Raw genomic sequence first — 18,173 nt, forward strand, 5'->3', positions numbered from 1 at the left:
CTATCTACCCTAGCCCCTTGCAAAATGCCATGTTTATATTGCACAAAATTGCTTACTTTTGTTAGATCAACCATGGCAAAAATTTACTTTATTCTATATAATGACAATTTCGCCCATGTGCGTGTGTCATTCTAAATGAATTTTCTGCACATGGGTTCTGGGAGTCAGACCATTACCAGTGGCGATGTCTCCTTACTCTAAGAAAGCTGCTTAATTGTTCCAAAACTGGGGGGGGGGAATCAAGCCTGTTTGAGGTGATTAATAAGTGCATATACCCTCTTTTTCATGCTTCCTAACAGATGGCCCATACTGGGTTTTTTTTTTTTATTTTGAGATTTCCTGGTTATTTTCAATACTAATAATTTTTATTACAATTAGTAGAGGTGTGTAATTTTTTTTATGTTACTTTGGAGTGCATATTTATACATTGTTTAGCTGCCAGATCCAGCACCGCCAGATTCACCTGTTTGGCAATATCGTCAAATGAGCTGGTCTGGGTCCAATTCTGCTATCTACATGCAGAGCTAAATGAGGCTGATCCGATCGTTGTCCTTGGGAACAGGAAGATTGAGACGAGGAGTGCATCTGTGCGTTGATGCGGTCCTCGTCCAACACAATTTTTCACTCAGATGTAGGTCAGTCGGGCAGGCTGGGACCCCCATTAATTGACCAATGAGTCACTGACTGTCTGCAAGGACCGAGATGGAAGCTGTTATTGGCTTACGTATGGCCACTTCCTATGAGCTGGCAAGTACTGTTAAACACCTAAATTAGCCTTTCAGATTATATATAGACATTTTACATAACCTTCATTTTCCGATATACAGTGCCTTGCAAAAGTATTCACCCCCTTGGCATTTTTCATGTTTTTGTTGCCTCACAACCTGGAATTAAAATGGGTTGTTTGAGAGTTTGCATCATTTTATTTACAGAACATGCCTACAACTTTAAAGGATGTTTTCTGTTTTATTTTTTTATTGTGAAGCAAACAACAAATAGGACAAAATAACAGAAATCTTCAGCATGCATAACTGTTCTCCCCCCCCCCCCAAAGTCAGTACTTTGTAGAGGCCACCTTTTGCAGCAATTACAGCTAGTGTCACTTTGGATAAGTCCCTATGAGCTTGCCACATCTTGTCACTGGGATTTTTGCCCATTCCTCAAGGCAAAACTGCTCCTTCATGTTGGATGGTTTTAACTTGTGAACAGCAATCTTCAAGTCTGACCACAAATTCTCAGTTGAATTGAGGACTTAGACTAGGCCATTCCAACACATTTAAATGTTTCCCCTTAAACTACTTGAGTATTGCTTTAGCAGTATGCTTTGCGTCATTGTCCTGCTGGAAGGTAAACCTCCGTCCCAGTCTCAAATCACAGGCAAACTGGCACAGGTTTTGCTCAAGAATATCCCTGTATTTAGCACCATCCATGGACCAGTTTCCCAGTCCCTGCTGCTGAAAAACATCCCCACAGCATGATGCTGCCATCACCATGTTTCACTGTGGCGATGGTGTTCTTGGGGTGATGGGATGTGTTGGGTTTGCGGCAGAAATAGCATTTTCCTTGGTGGCTGAAAAGTTCAATTTCAGTCTCATCTGACCAGAGCACCTTCCTCCATACATTTGGGGAGTCGTCCATGCCTTTTGGCAAACTCCAAACGTGCCTTCTTATTTTCAACTTTAAGTAATGGCTTTTCATAAAGCCCAGCTCTATGGACAGATACTCCAGTCTCTGCTGTGGAACTCTGCAACTCCTTCAGGATTACCTTTGGTCTCTGTGCTGCCTCTCTGATTAATGCCCTCCTTGCCTGGTCTATGAGTTTTGGTGGGCTGCCCTCTCTTGGCAGGTTTGTTGTGGTACCATTGTTGTGATACCGTGTCAGAAAAGGTGTTTATACTGACAGATTATGTGACACTTAAATTGTACACAGGTGGACTTCATTTCACTAAATATGTGACTTTTGAAGGTAATTGGTTGCACCAGGATTTTTTAGGGGCTTCATTGCAAAGGGGATTAATACATATGCACATGCCAATTTTTCAGTTTTTTATGTTTTTTAAATTCTTTTTTTTATATATATTTTTCTCATTTCACTTCACCAACTTAAACTATTTTGTGCAGATCCATCACATACTTTTGCAAGGCAGTGTATTACTCATCCTTCCTCAAAACATATAATGATGCAGAAAAAAAATACGCTTTGAAAGCCTTTTGTCTCCTAAAACTGTCATTATATCAGAGCCCAAGAAAGATCCTTTCTGCTCTTAGTCTGGGCTCTGAGTGAGAGTGTCTGTTCATTCTCTCATAGGAAGTGGTAATAGCACTGACTGACAGGCTGAACTCTGCTGTAGCAGCAATTCCTCCCCTGTCCTGTGTATTCCCAGCCTGCACATAACTGTCTTATGCTGCTGCCTGATTATTCACTTATAACAATATACCTTAATTGCTCAACACAAAGCAATAGATGTTAAGTTTAATATAAACGGTAAAAAATGAAATTGTAATATTTTTCTTTATTTAAATTACAACAGTATGCTCCTGTGTTCCACAGCAAATATGCGTTATTCATAAATATACATGCCCAAATGTACAGTCTATAATGCCGGCGGGATGGCATATGTATCGCTTTGGAATTTCGAAGTTGCCCAAAGTTTCCACTTTCGGACGTCTTGAGAAAACAAAACGCTACTTATGCCATCCTGTCGGCGATTCGCATTCTTGCTGGTGGGAAGGCATTTCGGGAAGATTAGTCGCCCGCATTAGAGAAGATTTGGCCAAAGGTGCCGGCTGCTCCAGAGCCGGATACTGGAAACTCCTGGACAGGAAGTTGCAAAGGGGGGTGGGATGAGCAGTTTTCAAGCTAATACAGACATTTTTTTTTAAACAAAGGTATTAAAGTAAAAGCTATTTCTTCTATTTCACATATGTACATGGTTTGATGCATTGTGAAAATATATGCTATATGTCCCCTTTAAGGGTCCTGCACATCAGTTTCTTTCTGTACTTACATCCCTGCCATAAAACAAGACCGGATTACAGTTGTTTGCTGTACCAGAAGTATGCTGCTTCTTTGATGTTTACCTTTTTGGATATGTTTAAATCCAGATGTAAAGCCATTTGTTCATGTTTTCAATAAAACATACATTTTTGTGGGTTTTCTTTTGACACATGCTAATTTTTAGTTTTGTTTTTCCTTTCTAATACAGGTGGGTTCTTATCAGATGCTGGATGGTATAGTGATGCTGAGAAGGTGTTTCAGTCTTGTCATGAGCTGTGTGGTTTTCAAAATGAGATGCTACACTGCTTCCGTGCAGTGGAATGTTGTGTTAGGTATGCAGAATCGGTGGTATATTTGTAAGTCAAATAACTGTGATGGATTTCCTCCCGTGAACTATACACAAGTTATTTTCTTAAATTCATTTATAATTTAAGTACAGGGGTGGCATTGCATTGCACTTTTTTTTTTTTTTTTTGCTATCACCCCGTCTCTCTCTGCAAAGGTTATAACATGCTAACATGGCCTTCTGATTTGTATTTTTAAGTCAGCTGCATAGTAACTTATATAATGAATCTACTTTTTTTTTTTTACCATCCGTAGGCTACTCCATGTAAAGAATGGCAACTGTAAGTACCATGTGGGAGAAGAAACGTTTAAACTTGCACAGACTTACATGGACAGACTGGCAAAGCAAAGACAATATGCGAATAAAGCAGCTTTGTATGGAGAGCTCTGTGCTCTCCTCTTTGCTAAAAGCCACTACGATGAGGTAAACTTTTTAATACAAAGTCTAGTTCATAGACAGCCAGCACCCATATTGCAAACTTTTGGTTCCAAAGAAATTACAAAAACCATAATTTTTTAAATTACATTTATTTTGGGTCCCCAGTTTCAGTGCCATAGAAAAAAAAGCTGTGGCTCTCCACCCACTAGCGTCCAAGGTGTACACTGGGAGAGACTTGTAAAGGATGCTGAGATGAAAAGGAATTCATTCCGGTTATAGGCAAAACATTCTTGCCAAAGGATTTTATACATGCCCATGCAGAGATTCTTATACAAGGAGCTCCTTACACATTTAAAACAGTTGATGCCCAGCAGTGTTTGGGGATCAAAGATTAGGTTTCGCTGCCTTATGGTGCACAGGACATTATATTGAAGCATTGGTGTCAGTTGGTACATAAGATGGGGACTTGTAAAAATATTCAAATCGCCTAATGATTCTGAAACTGTTAAGGGTTATACAGTGATGTAGTGTACAGGGAAGGTGTTAGATGAAGTGTTGGAATGTGCTAATCTATTGCAACGTCTCATACTATACAGTCTTCTGAGTCAGGTTGTGTAGTAGTTTATTTAGGTATTTTACCATAGGAAAAACTATTTTTTTCTGTTCTTTACTTTATTTTGCAGGCATATAAATGGTGTATCGAAGCTATGAAGGAAATCACAAGTGGACTTCCTGTCAAAGTAATTGTGGATGTTTTAAGGCAGGCATCCAAGGTAAGACTATAGTTAAATGTCATTGAAAAATGTGAAAGTGTATTTATTTTAACCCCAAAAGGTTCATAAATTGGTTAAGGCTTCCATTCATAACAATATTACTGGTAGTTGAAGTTATTGTTGTATCACTATACATTAATATTTGAAATTGGTGTTTTATCCTAATTGAAATTCAAGAAATATTTAGAGCAGCCAATATGCATTCACTTTAAATCTTACCATTTTTGGCCTCCAGGCTAGGCTCCTCATCCATGGTCTTTGTTCCCCAGGAGAGTAGAACTTATAGTTTAGCAAATCTTTGTTTCTGTTTTTCAACATTTACTAATTAGTTTTTTGTTTGATCCTGAGTAGATTAATAACCCATGTATGGGTGCACATAAATACAGCTGTCAATCACCCAATAATCTTTCAGCCATACCCTAACCTGTGATATAATCCTCTCAGTGTGTACATTTTGATAATACACGACTATTTGAATCTGCAGTCCTTGTTTTCACACACCAGCATTCTGGATACAGAATTGCTATTTTTAAAAAAGTGAAAGAAAAGGTGAAACGTACAAATGTGAGACTAAATGTAAGCTTTTCTATATAACAGGATGCCTGGTATGTATAATTAAAAACAACACTGTTACAAAACTCCATAAATGTAGCTTTCAAAAATATGTACAGTACTGCACAGATTTGTATATGTTATGCACTATATGTTATTGAACCTGAAACCACAATGCTTCACTTTTTGTCTTTAAAAGGGTAGTTTGCAAATGGTCCCCATTGGATATTTAGTGGATTGAATGAAAGACTGCAATATGAATAGCATTTTTAAATAGAAAAAAGTATAATAATAAAAAAGTAACATTAAGGGTGTTATTTATTAAAGGTCGAGTTTGTGAGTTTTTTTTCTACTAGTTTTTAGCTGGAGCATTATCTGATTGGGACTTTTAGCAGCTTGGGGCATAATAAATCTCGAAAAATCTGAATTTTTCCCCTGAGTATTTTAGTGAAAGTAACCTCAAAAGACTATTTTTGGAGAAAACACAACTCAACCTTTAATAAATAACCCCCTAAAAGCGTAGCCTCAAAGAACACTTTTATTTTAGCTGACAACATTTGAAAACTGGCAGCAGAATACGTATAGAAATAATTCAGAAGCTACAGCAGCAGCATCAATTTTGGGGGGGGGGGGGGTCTGGAGTTAAATGGCAAGACATAGTTATAAGGTGTTTTGTTTATGATTGGGGCAACAATAACCCAGAAGCTATCATGCAGGTTTATCACAATGTAATACTTACGAACAAGAATTGCCATCTTTACTAAGAAATGTTTTCATTCTATTTGTAATGGTGTGGAGTGATTTCATATTTGGAGAATCGGTGGGAAGGTCATCAGGCAGGTAGAAGTCGAGTCTAGGCACACTGACTAGTTTGCTTATTGTATTTTATACTTTGCAACTTCCATAATACAGTTCTTCATAAAGTATTGTATTTCTGTAAAGTAAGCTTGTTTATGTGTACCCTTTTTCTGTATTTCATTCACAAATCAATATCTTTTCCTCTTAGGCTTGTGTAGTAAAGCGGGAGTTCAAAAAGGCAGAGCAGTTAATAAAGCACGCAGTTTACCTTGCACGGTAATTGTTGTTTTTTCTAAATAAACTTTTTCATACTAAATATGTTTTTGAATTGTTATGAATGCTGAATATCTGTCTACAGGGAAAACTTTGGCCCCAAACATCCCAAATATTCTGATGCACTCCTAGACTATGGATTTTACCTTCTCAATGTAGATAACATATGCCAATCTGTCGCAATTTATCAGGTATGGAATTTTTTTTTTGCCTTTGTACCATATTGACTTTTAACATTTTTAGGATGGTAAATATTATGTGCCAGCAGTTAAAGTTTTATTCTACAACCCTTGTTTGTGTAATTATTTCAAGATCCTTGTTATTTTTATTATTGTAAACCGCTGCACTTTATAAATAAATGATGATAATATGATTACCAGGTTAACCAGGTCAACATTTTCTAAGGATATTATCACCCCATTGAGACCTTACCTGCTTGCTGTTAGGATTAAGCGGGTAATCTTGAGACTGGCATGGAGAGGAACAATTCCTCTTGATATGTCTATAGAAAAATAGCACACAAATGATTTCTAGAAATTATTGGCAGTGTAACAGAGGAACAAAATATTCTGTATTCACACCCATTCACATGTATGGTAAGCATAGGTGCAGTTCTTGACTGTTTTGTTTCCAAGCATGGCTGGACTAGGAAGCAAGGGGGGCTATTTGAGCATATTTCCACAATGCTACTGATCACTGCTCAATAGAACCATATGTGTCTTTGTCCTAAATTAATGGTGGACAAATGAGGAAACTCTCTTATATTCTTGTAGGCAAATTAGCTAAAATCTGGCCACAAGCATGGATTAACATTAATAGTAGGGATGCACGGAATCCAGGATTCGGTTCGGGATTCAGCCAGGATTCGGTCTTTTTCAGCAGGATTCAGATTCACCGAATTCTTCTGCCCAGCCAAACCAAATCTGAAAGGGGAGGGAAATCGCGTGACTTTTTGTCACAAAACAAGGAAGTAAAAAATGTTTCCCTTTCCCACCCCTAATTTGCACATTTCGTTCGGTATTTGGCCCAAATCTTTCACAAAGAATTCGGTGGTTCAACCGAATCCAAAATAGTGGATTCGGCGCATCCCTAGTTAATAGGTTGGGAAGTGACTAGCTGCTCTCATATGGCAGACATTGGCACTATTGCCATTCAGAGGTTTTAAGAGATTGGGCATCTCTTGAAGGTTATCAAGATTTGAAAACTTGGCTGTATCCATGACGATTATATAGTTTCAATCAAATATTCCTGCGACTGACGTTCATTACATTGCTTGCTGCATTCACTGACCCCAGAAACTCGATTACTTCTGAAGCATCAGTTTTTTGTTTATTACTTGTCTTCTTTTTTAGTAAACATAACACAGGGCAAAATATGAAACTGAAAGTAAAGTCATATTCTACTTCTTGTTTGTAGGAGCAAAATCAGAACAAATCAGATTTCTAGTAAGAAGCCCTCTGTATAAACAAAGTATTTCCTCCCCTCCATCTTAGGCCTGTTGGGCTTTTAGATAAAATTTTACAGAGAGCTTCTCAGTGGACTCATGCATGCTCATACAAACCTCAAGTAGAATATGAATTTAACTTTCAGTTTAAGATTTTTTTTGTTTTAAGAAATATAAAATTATACAAAATTTCATATTGAAACAATATGCAAAAAGTATGCTCAGCACAAGCCCTATTCATTAAACTAATGTCGAAAAAGGATGTATACTGTCCCTATAATCCAGCAGAAAGTGAAACCAGGTTAGCTGTGCTGCAGTTGCTTAACAGAGATTGGGTCAGTTTTTGTTTTGGTTATTCAGTGCTACAAGAACTTGTTTGAATTCTTTGTTCCCTGTTTTAGACTGCTCTTGATATTCGACAGTCCGTATTTGGAGGTAAAAATATTCATGTGGCGACGGCTCATGAAGACTTGGCATACTCTTCTTATGTTCATCAGTACAGTTCGGGAAAGTTTGACAATGCACTGTGAGTATTACAACTGAATGGACTTTTAATCATTTATCCTCCTAATACTTTCATTGCAGATTCACTACCCTTAAACCTATAAGTGAGTGTTACAAAACACATTTGTTATGCACACAAACAATAGAAGCGATTCTGTAAATACTGTCTGTTATATCTTGCCAAATCCAAACATCATACAGTATAGTGTAGCATAGTTGTTTAGTGACTTTTGAAAGAGATACATTTTCTGCCTGCTTAAATGATTGCTTGCAAGAGTGTGTAAAGCACCCCTTCAATTTTTGTGGCAGTGAAAAATTAAGGTATGCTGGATTTCAGCCTATAAATATATTATTGTTACATGCTGCTCACTTTTGGACAAACAACCTAATGCCATATAATTATTATAACTGCAGCCACCACCCCTACATAGACATGCACTGCTCTCTTGCATAATTGTTTTTATGATTTGTTTTCTAGCTAATAATAATTTTTTTTGTTCTAGATTTCATGCTGAACGTGCCATAGAGATCATCACTCATATTCTCCCAGAAGATCATCTTTTACTTGCTTCTTCTAAAAGAGTAAAAGGTAATCTGCATGGTCTCAAAAGAATATTATTTGTGTTTTGTTTTAGCTATTATATTGGTGAGACACTTAAACATAGTACACAGAACAAGAGCAAACTAATCCATATTTGATCAAGCATTTGGTGACTAATATCAATTATTAAAAAAAAAATTGTAAATTTGCCATAGTGTACAACAGGGGTGTCCAACCTGCGGCTCAGGATGGATATGAATGTGGCCCAGCTTGAAGGAGAGAGAAAAGGAAGAGAAGGGAAAAAAGAAAGAAAGAAATTAGGAAATCAATGTATGGAAATACAGTGAAAACGAGAGTGAAATAACACTTTGTGCTCTCTAAGTCCAGACATATTAACCACCTCAGTCTGTCGTCTTGTTAGGAACAGGCTCACTATGCCAGGTTGTAACAATGTGGTGACCTATGGAGTAGGGAGGATGGGGGACTCTGCCCATTGCCCAGTTAGTAATAATAATATAATAATAAGTCTGTTTAATATCCAGGTGTCCCATATTCCAATGTATAGCTCCATCTGATTATCCAACTGGTGTTGTAGTTCTTTTCTGTGTATTTTCTTTAATTTAACTAATCAAAAGTGTTTGTGTATTTCATGTGTGGCCCCAGACAATTTTTATTTTTCCAATGTGGCCCAGAGAAGCCAAAAGGTTGGGCACCCCTGGTGTACAACATTAGTAAATCTCTTGCTCCTTTGGTTATGCATTTTACAAACGGTACATTCTAAAAAAAAAACAAAAAACACTTTGGGCTTATTAATAATCAATGTAGTGGACTAATACATTAAATTGTCATTGGGCTCTATTTGCAGACCAATGTGGTCTTTTGTCACAGAGATCTGCTTATATTTGTAATGTGCTGGATTGGGAAGGAGCAATAGACTTCAAATTTAGTTGAGAATTGCCATCTGTGCTTGTTTATGGCCACTTTAATCCAAGATAAAAAAGGACAAAGTGTTAAAGCAATGGAAGGAAATGTGGAAAAATGTGAACTGTGACCCATAATGATGTTATATACTGTATTGATTCACGTCTTCAAATAATTCTTTATCTATATAGTATGTCTGCATACTGCCCTGGCTGTGCTTTAAACCCAGTGAGTGAGGTTCAGTGAGATGATATTGTGAGATATTATTGGTAAATGAGAGCAGCTAATGTTTTTATGGCTAACAAATCTAATGTCCCTTTCAATCATAGGGTCTGCCCTAAAGGAACTCCACTTAGGGATTACTGTTGGGGTCCTATAGAGTGTTTGTAACTGTTTTCATCTTTCCAGGTATTTGAACGTGTATCCTGAGGGTTAGGACTTGGGGCACAACCAAAAGAAATGTGCATATCTCTGTACATCCCATAACTTACCTATGTAGTTGGAAAGGCAGATGTAGTAAAGCTCTCCTGGCCTGCTAGCATGCATTTTTTTAAATGTATTATTATTTTGTTAAATAATGTGGAAATTCTTTTTGTCCAGCACTAATATTGGAGGAAATTGCTATTGATTGTCACAACAAGGAGACCGAGCAAAAGCTGCTTCAGGAAGCACATGACCTCCATCTATCTTCACTACAGCTGGCCAAAAAAGCCTTTGGAGAATTCAATGTACAGACTGCTAAACACTATGGAAACCTTGGCCGTCTGTATCAATCCATGAGAAAGTTTAAGGTATTCCTTGTTTTTTGCCTTCCTCTTTTGCTTCCTTTAAGCTTTCAAATGGAGTCACTGACCCAGACAGCCTCAAAACTTTTGTGAGACTAAATTTGGCTAATTTGGAGTAGATTGTTTTCCCATACCCACTAAATTCGGTGGTGGCTTACTCATCTAATCTTCAAACTATTTATTTGTGGGTTCTTTTATTTTTGTGTTTTTCTAGGAAGCTGAAGAAATGCACATCAAAGCAATCCAGATAAAGGAACAGCTCCTGGGTCAAGAGGATTATGAAGTAGCTTTATCAGTGGGACATTTGGCTTCTTTGTATAATTATGACATGAGTCAGTATGAAAATGCAGAAAAGCTTTATCTGCGCTCAATAGCCATTGGTGGGTAGCCTTATTTTCCTTTTTATACCCTTTCAACTATAATCTGTCTCTTCTTGAGCATATTTATTACTGGTCCATTAAAGGAGAAATATATAATACTACTGTTCATGGATCTAGCAGAAATGTGGTTATTTTTGAAGACGGTAAATTGGGTGGTGTAACAAAACAGTATGGTGCTTATAAGTGATTACATGAGAAAGTAATATGTTTTTTGTGATCCCATTATGCTATATTTATTTCTCTGTCGTCTAAGGGGGACACAGGGACCGATGGGGTTCAGCTCCATCTACCAGGAGGCAGGACATTTGATATAATTAATTAAAGGGTGTGCCATACTTGGCTTTACCCCCGCACACTGTCCTTAACCTTCAGTTTTTCAAGTTTCCTGCTACCAGGAGGATGGACTTCCCTAGCGGGAAACAATTCTTCGGTCAGTCTGAGCTGACACCCGGGGTGACACCAGAAGCAGGGCTGCCTGCATCCGGATGGTTAGCCCCCACCATGGAAACAGTTCACAAGGGTTTTTTCTGCCCTTCTAGCCGGTCGTCTAGAACAACCATCCAGACAGTACCTGCACTCAAATAGGTGACAGAAGGTCTGGCCGGTGGTAACTGCTACTGAGGTAGGTTATTCGGCTCCCCCAGTAACCTTCTTGCTACTGGGGCACCGGTTCAATTCTCCCCCCCCCTTCTTATTCCCTCCCCCCACTTTCGCTGCCATCTGCCAGCCTGCTTGCTCTGTACCTGCCTAATATAGGAGGAGGAGAAGCATCCACATTCATTTCGACCCCATCCTCCCTCCGGTCGCATCTAGCCGCTCCTTCTCCCTCCACAGCTCTAATACTGTCTCTCGGAGGGCCCATGAAGGAGGATGGGGAGCAGAGAAAAATTGGTGCCATTCAAAAGCACAGCGCCATTTTGATTGCCGTCCGCAGTGGAACGCATTGCATTCCAGCGGCCATATTGGGACAACGAGCAGAGCGGGAAGGCAAGCAAAAGATTTCGTTCCGTGAACAGGAACAGCAGAGAGTCACAGTGCTGCCCTATATAGTCACAGGGATTCTTATCCTCCAGCAACTGGCAAAAGGGGAGAGGGAAAAAGAGAGTGAGGAACAGCTGCAGCTGCGGTGACCAGTATTGGCTCAACTTTGCTTACCACTCAGGTGCTCCCAATGGCAGAAGGTAGGCCTGTGGGTCTATTCACGAGGGTGGGGGGGGAGAGCATCCAATCCAAATCTTCAACATGTTTTCCCTCGCATGAGCAGTTGATGGACATGATACAAGACAAATGGAACAATCCTGAATAAAAATTCCAAGCTACTAAAAAATTCTCAGTCTTACCCCTTTCCCAAAGATTTAGTAGAAAAGTGGACCAACCCACCAGTAGTGGATGCACCTGTGTCCAGGCTGTCAAAATCCACCACCCTTCCACTGAATGACGTGACAGCCTTTAAAGATCCACCAGACAGATGACTGGAAGGATTCTTAAGAGCAATTTACTCGTCATCTGGTCTGACTCTGAGACCTAGCCTAGCATCAGCCTGGGTTTTTTCTAGCTATTCAAGCATGGTCTGAATCCCTAGTCCGGCATATCCAAGAAGGAGTACCCAGAACGGATCTATTATCCTCTGCGCAAACAATTGCGGAAGCAGCATCCTACCTGTGTGACACTACCCTTGATACTTCTCAGATCACGGCTTGAACGTCAGCCCTGTCCGTAGCGGCACGCAGGACACTATGGCTTAAAAACTGGTCTTCCGACTTGAGCTCCAAGAAATCTCTAACCTCGCTACACTTCAAAGGTCAACAGTTGTTTGGGGAAGAACTGGAGAAAATAATTTCGCAAGCAACAGGAGGGAAAAGTAGGTCTACGGGGTCAGTCAGGCGCGGAAAGTTTTTTCGCGGCCTAAGTGGACGTTATACTCGCAAAAACAACGCTCACACTTTCATAACAAAACCATCGATAAGGGGCGCAACCCATGGAAGACCAACAAAACCTTTAACAAACCCGCAGGAGACAAGTCGTCATCAGCCTGATGGGGCATTCCTTCCGGAATCGCCAGAGCGAATAGGGGGCAAGTTACTGCGATTCGGGAAGATGTGGATCCAGCATTCTTCAGATGCATGGGTCAACAAAATAGTCACAGAAGGCTATCACCTCGACTTCACAAATTCACCCCCCCCCCCCAAAAAAAATTCTTCATGTCCTGAGTTCCATCGCATCCTCTAAAGGCACACGCCTCTCAAAACTGGAACACACCAGAGTAATTGTGCCATTGTCACAGCCGGAGAGATTCTTGGGGTTCTACTCCAATCTGTTCATAGTACCAAAGAAAGACGGGTCATTCAGACCAGTTTTGGATCTCAAACTCCTGAACAAGTTTATACGGTCCATTTGCTTCAAGATGGAAACTCTCCGCTCAGTGATACGTGGAATGGAACAAGATCAGCTCATGATGTCATTAGACATCAAGGATGCATACCTCCATGTACCAATCTGGATGCCTCATCAGAGGTATCTTTGATTTGCGTTTGTGAACACACTTTCAGTTTGTGGCACTTCCGTTTGGACTCTCGTTACCACGGGTGTTCACCAAGCTTATGGCGGTAACTGCAGCAACATTACGGCTTCAGGGAGTGTCTGTGACCCCGTACTGGACTTCTCCTGAAGGCCAGGTCAGAAGAGAAAGCTCGAACGGTCTAAGCCCTTTCAAAAATCTAAAACTCTTTTTGTTCTTCCGAACGGACCTTGTAAGGCTCTACCAGCATCAAAGGCTACCATTGCCAGGTGGATCAGACAAACCATAAGACAAGCTTATCTGTCCAAAGGAAAAACACCACCAGAGGGTGTCAATGCGCACTCCACAAGAGCCATGGGAGCATCTTCGGCATGGCACAACTCTGCCTCAATGGATCAGATCTGCAGAGCAGCTACCTGGTCCTCTGTTCATACATTTACCAAATTCTACAGACTCAACACAACTTCTTCAGCTGAAGCATCCCTCACCTGCTAGGTGTTGCAGTCTGTTGTACATTAATTATGTTTTATTGCTCGTCCCACCCTGCTGTTTTGGGACTGCGTTGTTAAGTCCCCATACCTCCCTGTGTCCCCCTTAGACGACAGAGAAAATGGGATTTTTGATACTCCTCGTTAAATCCGTTTCTCTGTAGTCAAAAGGGGGACACAGGGCTTCCCGATTTAGGACGAGCATTTGACCAGATGGTCGTGTCCAGGATAATCCCTGGCTTTCTTCTGTCATAGTTGTTTTTTCAGTTATATTCTTGTTATATTTGGGACAAACTGAAGGTTAAGCACAGTGTGCAGGGGGTTAAGCCAAGTATGGCACTACCCTTAATTAATTATATCAAGGATGGAGCTTAACCCCATCGGTCCCTGTGTCCCCCTTTTGACTACAGAGAAACGGATTTAACGGTGAGTATCAAAAAATCCAGTTATCCCTCCCCCCATTATTGTTATATCATATCCATTTCTCTGCCTCCATCTCTCCAGTGCTTCCATCCTTGCTTAAACCTTGTGTCCTGGTTTCCACTTCTCATTTTTCGAAATCACTTTCTCTTCCATTTTCACTTTACTAATATGCAAGTACAGCCTGTGTTTGTTTGGGTTGTGTGATTTGTTTGGGTAGGTTTCTGTGTCAGTGAGCCTGATTTGTGATTGGCAGAGTGGGGAGAAGGTGTGTATGTAAGCATGCAGATTTGTGGAAGGGGAATGTTCAGGGTCAACAAGTGAGTTGGTCTTAAGTGCGCAATGTGTAGTTGTGTATAAGTCTTCAAATGATGATAAAGTGAATACTGTGCAGTTTTTTGTTTGATTTGATTTGTTAACTAATGCCTTTTTTCTTTTTCCCCTTTACCAATTTTAGGCAAAAAACTATTTGGTGAAGGTTACAGTGGACTGGAGTATGACTACAGAGGACTCATAAAACTTTATAATTCTCTTGGCAATTATGAAAAAGTATTTGAGTACCACAATATATTGGCCAACTGGAATCGGTTACGGGATCGTCAGTTTTCTGTCACTGATGCCCTTGAGGACGTAAATACCAGCCCTCTTTCAACAGAAGAAGTTGTGCAGTCTTTTCTCATGTCACAGACCACAGAAGGACAGAATTGTTAAAAAACCAACAAACTACAATAACTGGTCTGAATTAACAATTGTTTTTTCCCATATAAGTGGGAAAATTCATACTGTGAAATTGTAAAAACATACAAGAATGGAGAAATTCTTCTTGGAAAATGGCCCAGATAATGGATTTGGGTTCAGTGGAAGGTTCGTTCTGAAATACAGTGAAAACCACCTTTTCTACGTGAAGCAAGAGGAAATTGAACTAGTGTTTCAAATTGTTTTGCAGCTCCATTAGGAAGATGCAAATAAAACTGATAAGAGTTTATAAAAGTTTTTTGTTTTATTGAATTTTTTCCCTGTTTCTCACAGGCCAGGTGCTTTCACATCGGTATTTTAGTTCACTCGAGTTCAATGTTTGAATGGGAAGCACGTTTCCCAAACCAGACACCAAATGTGACGTGTTCTTTTTGCAGCTAGTAATTTTCCATGCCAGCTTTTGGAGGAAAACAAAGTCTAGTACTGAGTTCCGTAGAGAGACGGGAAATGCAAATCACTGTCTCTCCCGGCTATGTGAACTGATTTATTTACTGCCTCCTTAGCATGTTTTGTAAATGCCATGTAAGTATGCCGTTTTCAGTGACTGCTTTTGCTTCAGTGTTCCATAGTGAATTTGAATGCACAGTTTAGCATGCAGGCATCCTTTAGGTAAGGCCTCTTGATACTTGGCTGCCTTTATCAACGCCTGTTGAAACCATAAGCAGGTAGTTGTGATCCAATATTATATCCAGCAATAATCTTGCATTATTCTGCAGTGTTTAAAAAGAAGAAACTCATTTTCCGTAGCATATGGCACCTGTTTTTCTATATGTGTTGTTTAATCATGAGCTGTTTGGTGCTTTAAGAGATGATTTTTATATTTTGTGTGCATTTACATTTCACCTGGCTGAGAGCCAAACCATGTTAAAAGCTTCATCTCACTGACGTACTGACTTTGCCATGGAAGGCAATCATGCGTGAATGATGAATGTGTTTTGACGTATTTTCAGCATTTTAAATTACGTGTAACTGCTTCACTTTCAGTGGGAAAGGGAAAGGTGTTTGGTTCTTCCCAAAATGTTATATTTGTAGCAGCATGAAAAACAGAATTGTTTTTGAACAGAAACATTACTTAAAGCCCATTTTTATTGTGTGCTGCTACTTGCATGTTTGCTCTGTCCTCCCCACAGATACTTCATAGGCACACTAACCAATCTTATTGACCTTTGCAAATATTTCTGTCCTAAAATACAGTGTATAATGGTCACTTGTTGGAGGACTTTCTTCTACAAAGGTTACCAAATGTAGCTACACCCAGCCAGATGTCTGTGATTTGATGCCTGTCAGGCAACTTCCAGTTTAGAAACTGCTTGGAATTATGTAGCTTCTTATTCGATAAGCTGCCATGCCTTCAACTAATGCTCTGGTCCATATGTAGCTTAAAATAAATGTGTTTGGGCCACCATGTTTGTAGGCAGTGATGTTTTTGTTCAGTAGCTGAAGTGAGAAGAAAGATTTCGTGCACTGGCATGATTATAAGGTAATGGTTCCCACAGCAAAATCATTTTAGGGACACCCCTAAACTTTGTCAATAACAGATTTATTTCATCAATATTTATTGAAACTGCAGTTTTCTCTGTAGTTAAGCCCCTAACGTCATGTGTTTCCAGCTTAGCATGGCTTGCCCATGTTCCCTTTGTGCTATTCTAGATTCTACTTCTGTCTTTCTTCATCATTCAATAAGAAAGGTTTTGTGCATATCTCAGTATGGCAGGTAATACAGCAGCTGATACTCGTGTTGGTAAGAACAGAACTCCAACAAAAGTCTGCTATATGCAGCAAACTGTACACTTGTTTACTAGTAAATAAAAGTCGATGATTTTCCACTTTTAACCTTCTCCATGCTATGACCTAGACCAACTCACAGGTTCCTGTTAAAATAAAGAGAATATTTCTCTTAAGTCATAAAACATATATGGCCTGTATGTCATGTGTGAGTAAACAAGTTAATAAATATGTTAAGTAGCTTTCTCTTATTTATGATGATGGAGCAGACATACTTATTTTTTTTAAAGGACGGTTCTATATTGGGAATGTTCCCTTACACATTTATATATATATATATATATATATATATATATATATATATATATATATATATATATATATATATATATATATATATATATATATATATATATATATATATATATATATATATAAAATAAATACATATATATATATTTTCGGGGGGTTTTATCACTCTAACCCCCTACACCCCACTAAACACCCTAAATTGTCCAAATCATGATAATTTGCTAATGATAATTTGCTAAAATGTATTTTCATATAACCATGTGCTGCAACTTAAAAAAAACCTTATTTCCTCACAAAATCCTTCTCCTTTAATAAACCAACTCTATACCTGTATATATGGGCTAGGTACCTGGGTCAGGAATAGTTCTGACTGTGTTCACTGAAATTATTATTTTGTGGCCACTTATTCTAAGTGTCACCACTGCCCCACACACAGATAAGTACTACTTTTTTTCTTTCAGACGAAATACTTTGTGAGCACCACCTTTAAATTTTGCTCATAGCCTGTACAAAGAGTTAAGGCAAAACTATCTGTGCATTTACCTTCTACTGCACTAGATGCAGTTAAGTTGCAATTAATGCATGGAAAAAGAGTCTGTTCCTGCATCAGTCACTTAACCTTTGTATGGATTGGTGGCTGGCGCAGTCCTGCAACGGGGTAAAGCTGCGAATATAAGTGGAGAATAAAAATGACATTTCAAAACTGCTCCCAAAAATCTACAAACAAGATGGCATTTGCAATTTCAAGTCTTCTGCATAAGGTTCAAAACAGATTTGACTTTGGGAATTGTGTCCCAGATTCCTTGATGTGATGCAGTAAAATCCTTTAGGTAAATCCTGCTTTATTAAGCTTATATTGGAAATCAGACACTATAAAATAATCAAAAATATTTTGTGCACTCAAGTTTCCATGCCTGTTTTCTGGTTTATGAATGTCTATGGAATGAACTGAAATCATTTCTGAAAAATAAGCTCTTTGAGTCTTCCATATGTATTCAGAAAGGAACATACAAAGTTTCAGTTTCTGTTTGTATTTCCTCCTGTTTTTTTTTTTTTTTCATTTTTAAAAACTGTAACATGTTGGTTATGGCATTGTTTTTCAGAGTATATTTCTGATTTCTCTACGGTGATATGTTTGCCACTTAGCTACTGCAGAGCTTTTTAGCAGGGTGTCTTGCTGTAGAACCTTCACCTTTGGGCATTAAAGTGCACATATATAGGGGAATGTAATAAAAGCTGGTAATGGGAAAAATATTCACAA

The 18,173-nt window shown here is 38.9% G+C and overlaps 1 protein-coding gene across 1 annotated transcript in view; it reads left to right on the forward strand.

The window, feature by feature from the left end:
- appbp2.L (amyloid beta precursor protein (cytoplasmic tail) binding protein 2 L homeolog) overlaps positions 1-16,851 on the forward strand; it is a 30,369-nt gene extending 13,518 nt beyond the window's left edge. Inside the window, exons 4-13 of the mRNA XM_018246843.2 lie at positions 3,207-3,330; positions 3,599-3,767; positions 4,406-4,495; positions 6,054-6,121; positions 6,204-6,309; positions 7,964-8,088; positions 8,570-8,655; positions 10,129-10,319; positions 10,528-10,693; positions 14,577-16,851. Coding sequence (XP_018102332.1) covers positions 3,207-3,330; positions 3,599-3,767; positions 4,406-4,495; positions 6,054-6,121; positions 6,204-6,309; positions 7,964-8,088; positions 8,570-8,655; positions 10,129-10,319; positions 10,528-10,693; positions 14,577-14,830 — 1,379 coding nt within the window. The 3' untranslated portion in view covers positions 14,831-16,851. The remainder of the gene's footprint in view (positions 1-3,206; positions 3,331-3,598; positions 3,768-4,405; positions 4,496-6,053; positions 6,122-6,203; positions 6,310-7,963; positions 8,089-8,569; positions 8,656-10,128; positions 10,320-10,527; positions 10,694-14,576) is intronic.
- Positions 16,852-18,173: the final 1,322 nt, after the last annotated feature.

This window comes from Xenopus laevis, chromosome 2L, assembly GCF_017654675.1.
Source record: "Xenopus laevis strain J_2021 chromosome 2L, Xenopus_laevis_v10.1, whole genome shotgun sequence".
Taxonomy (NCBI): Eukaryota; Metazoa; Chordata; class Amphibia; order Anura; family Pipidae; genus Xenopus; species Xenopus laevis.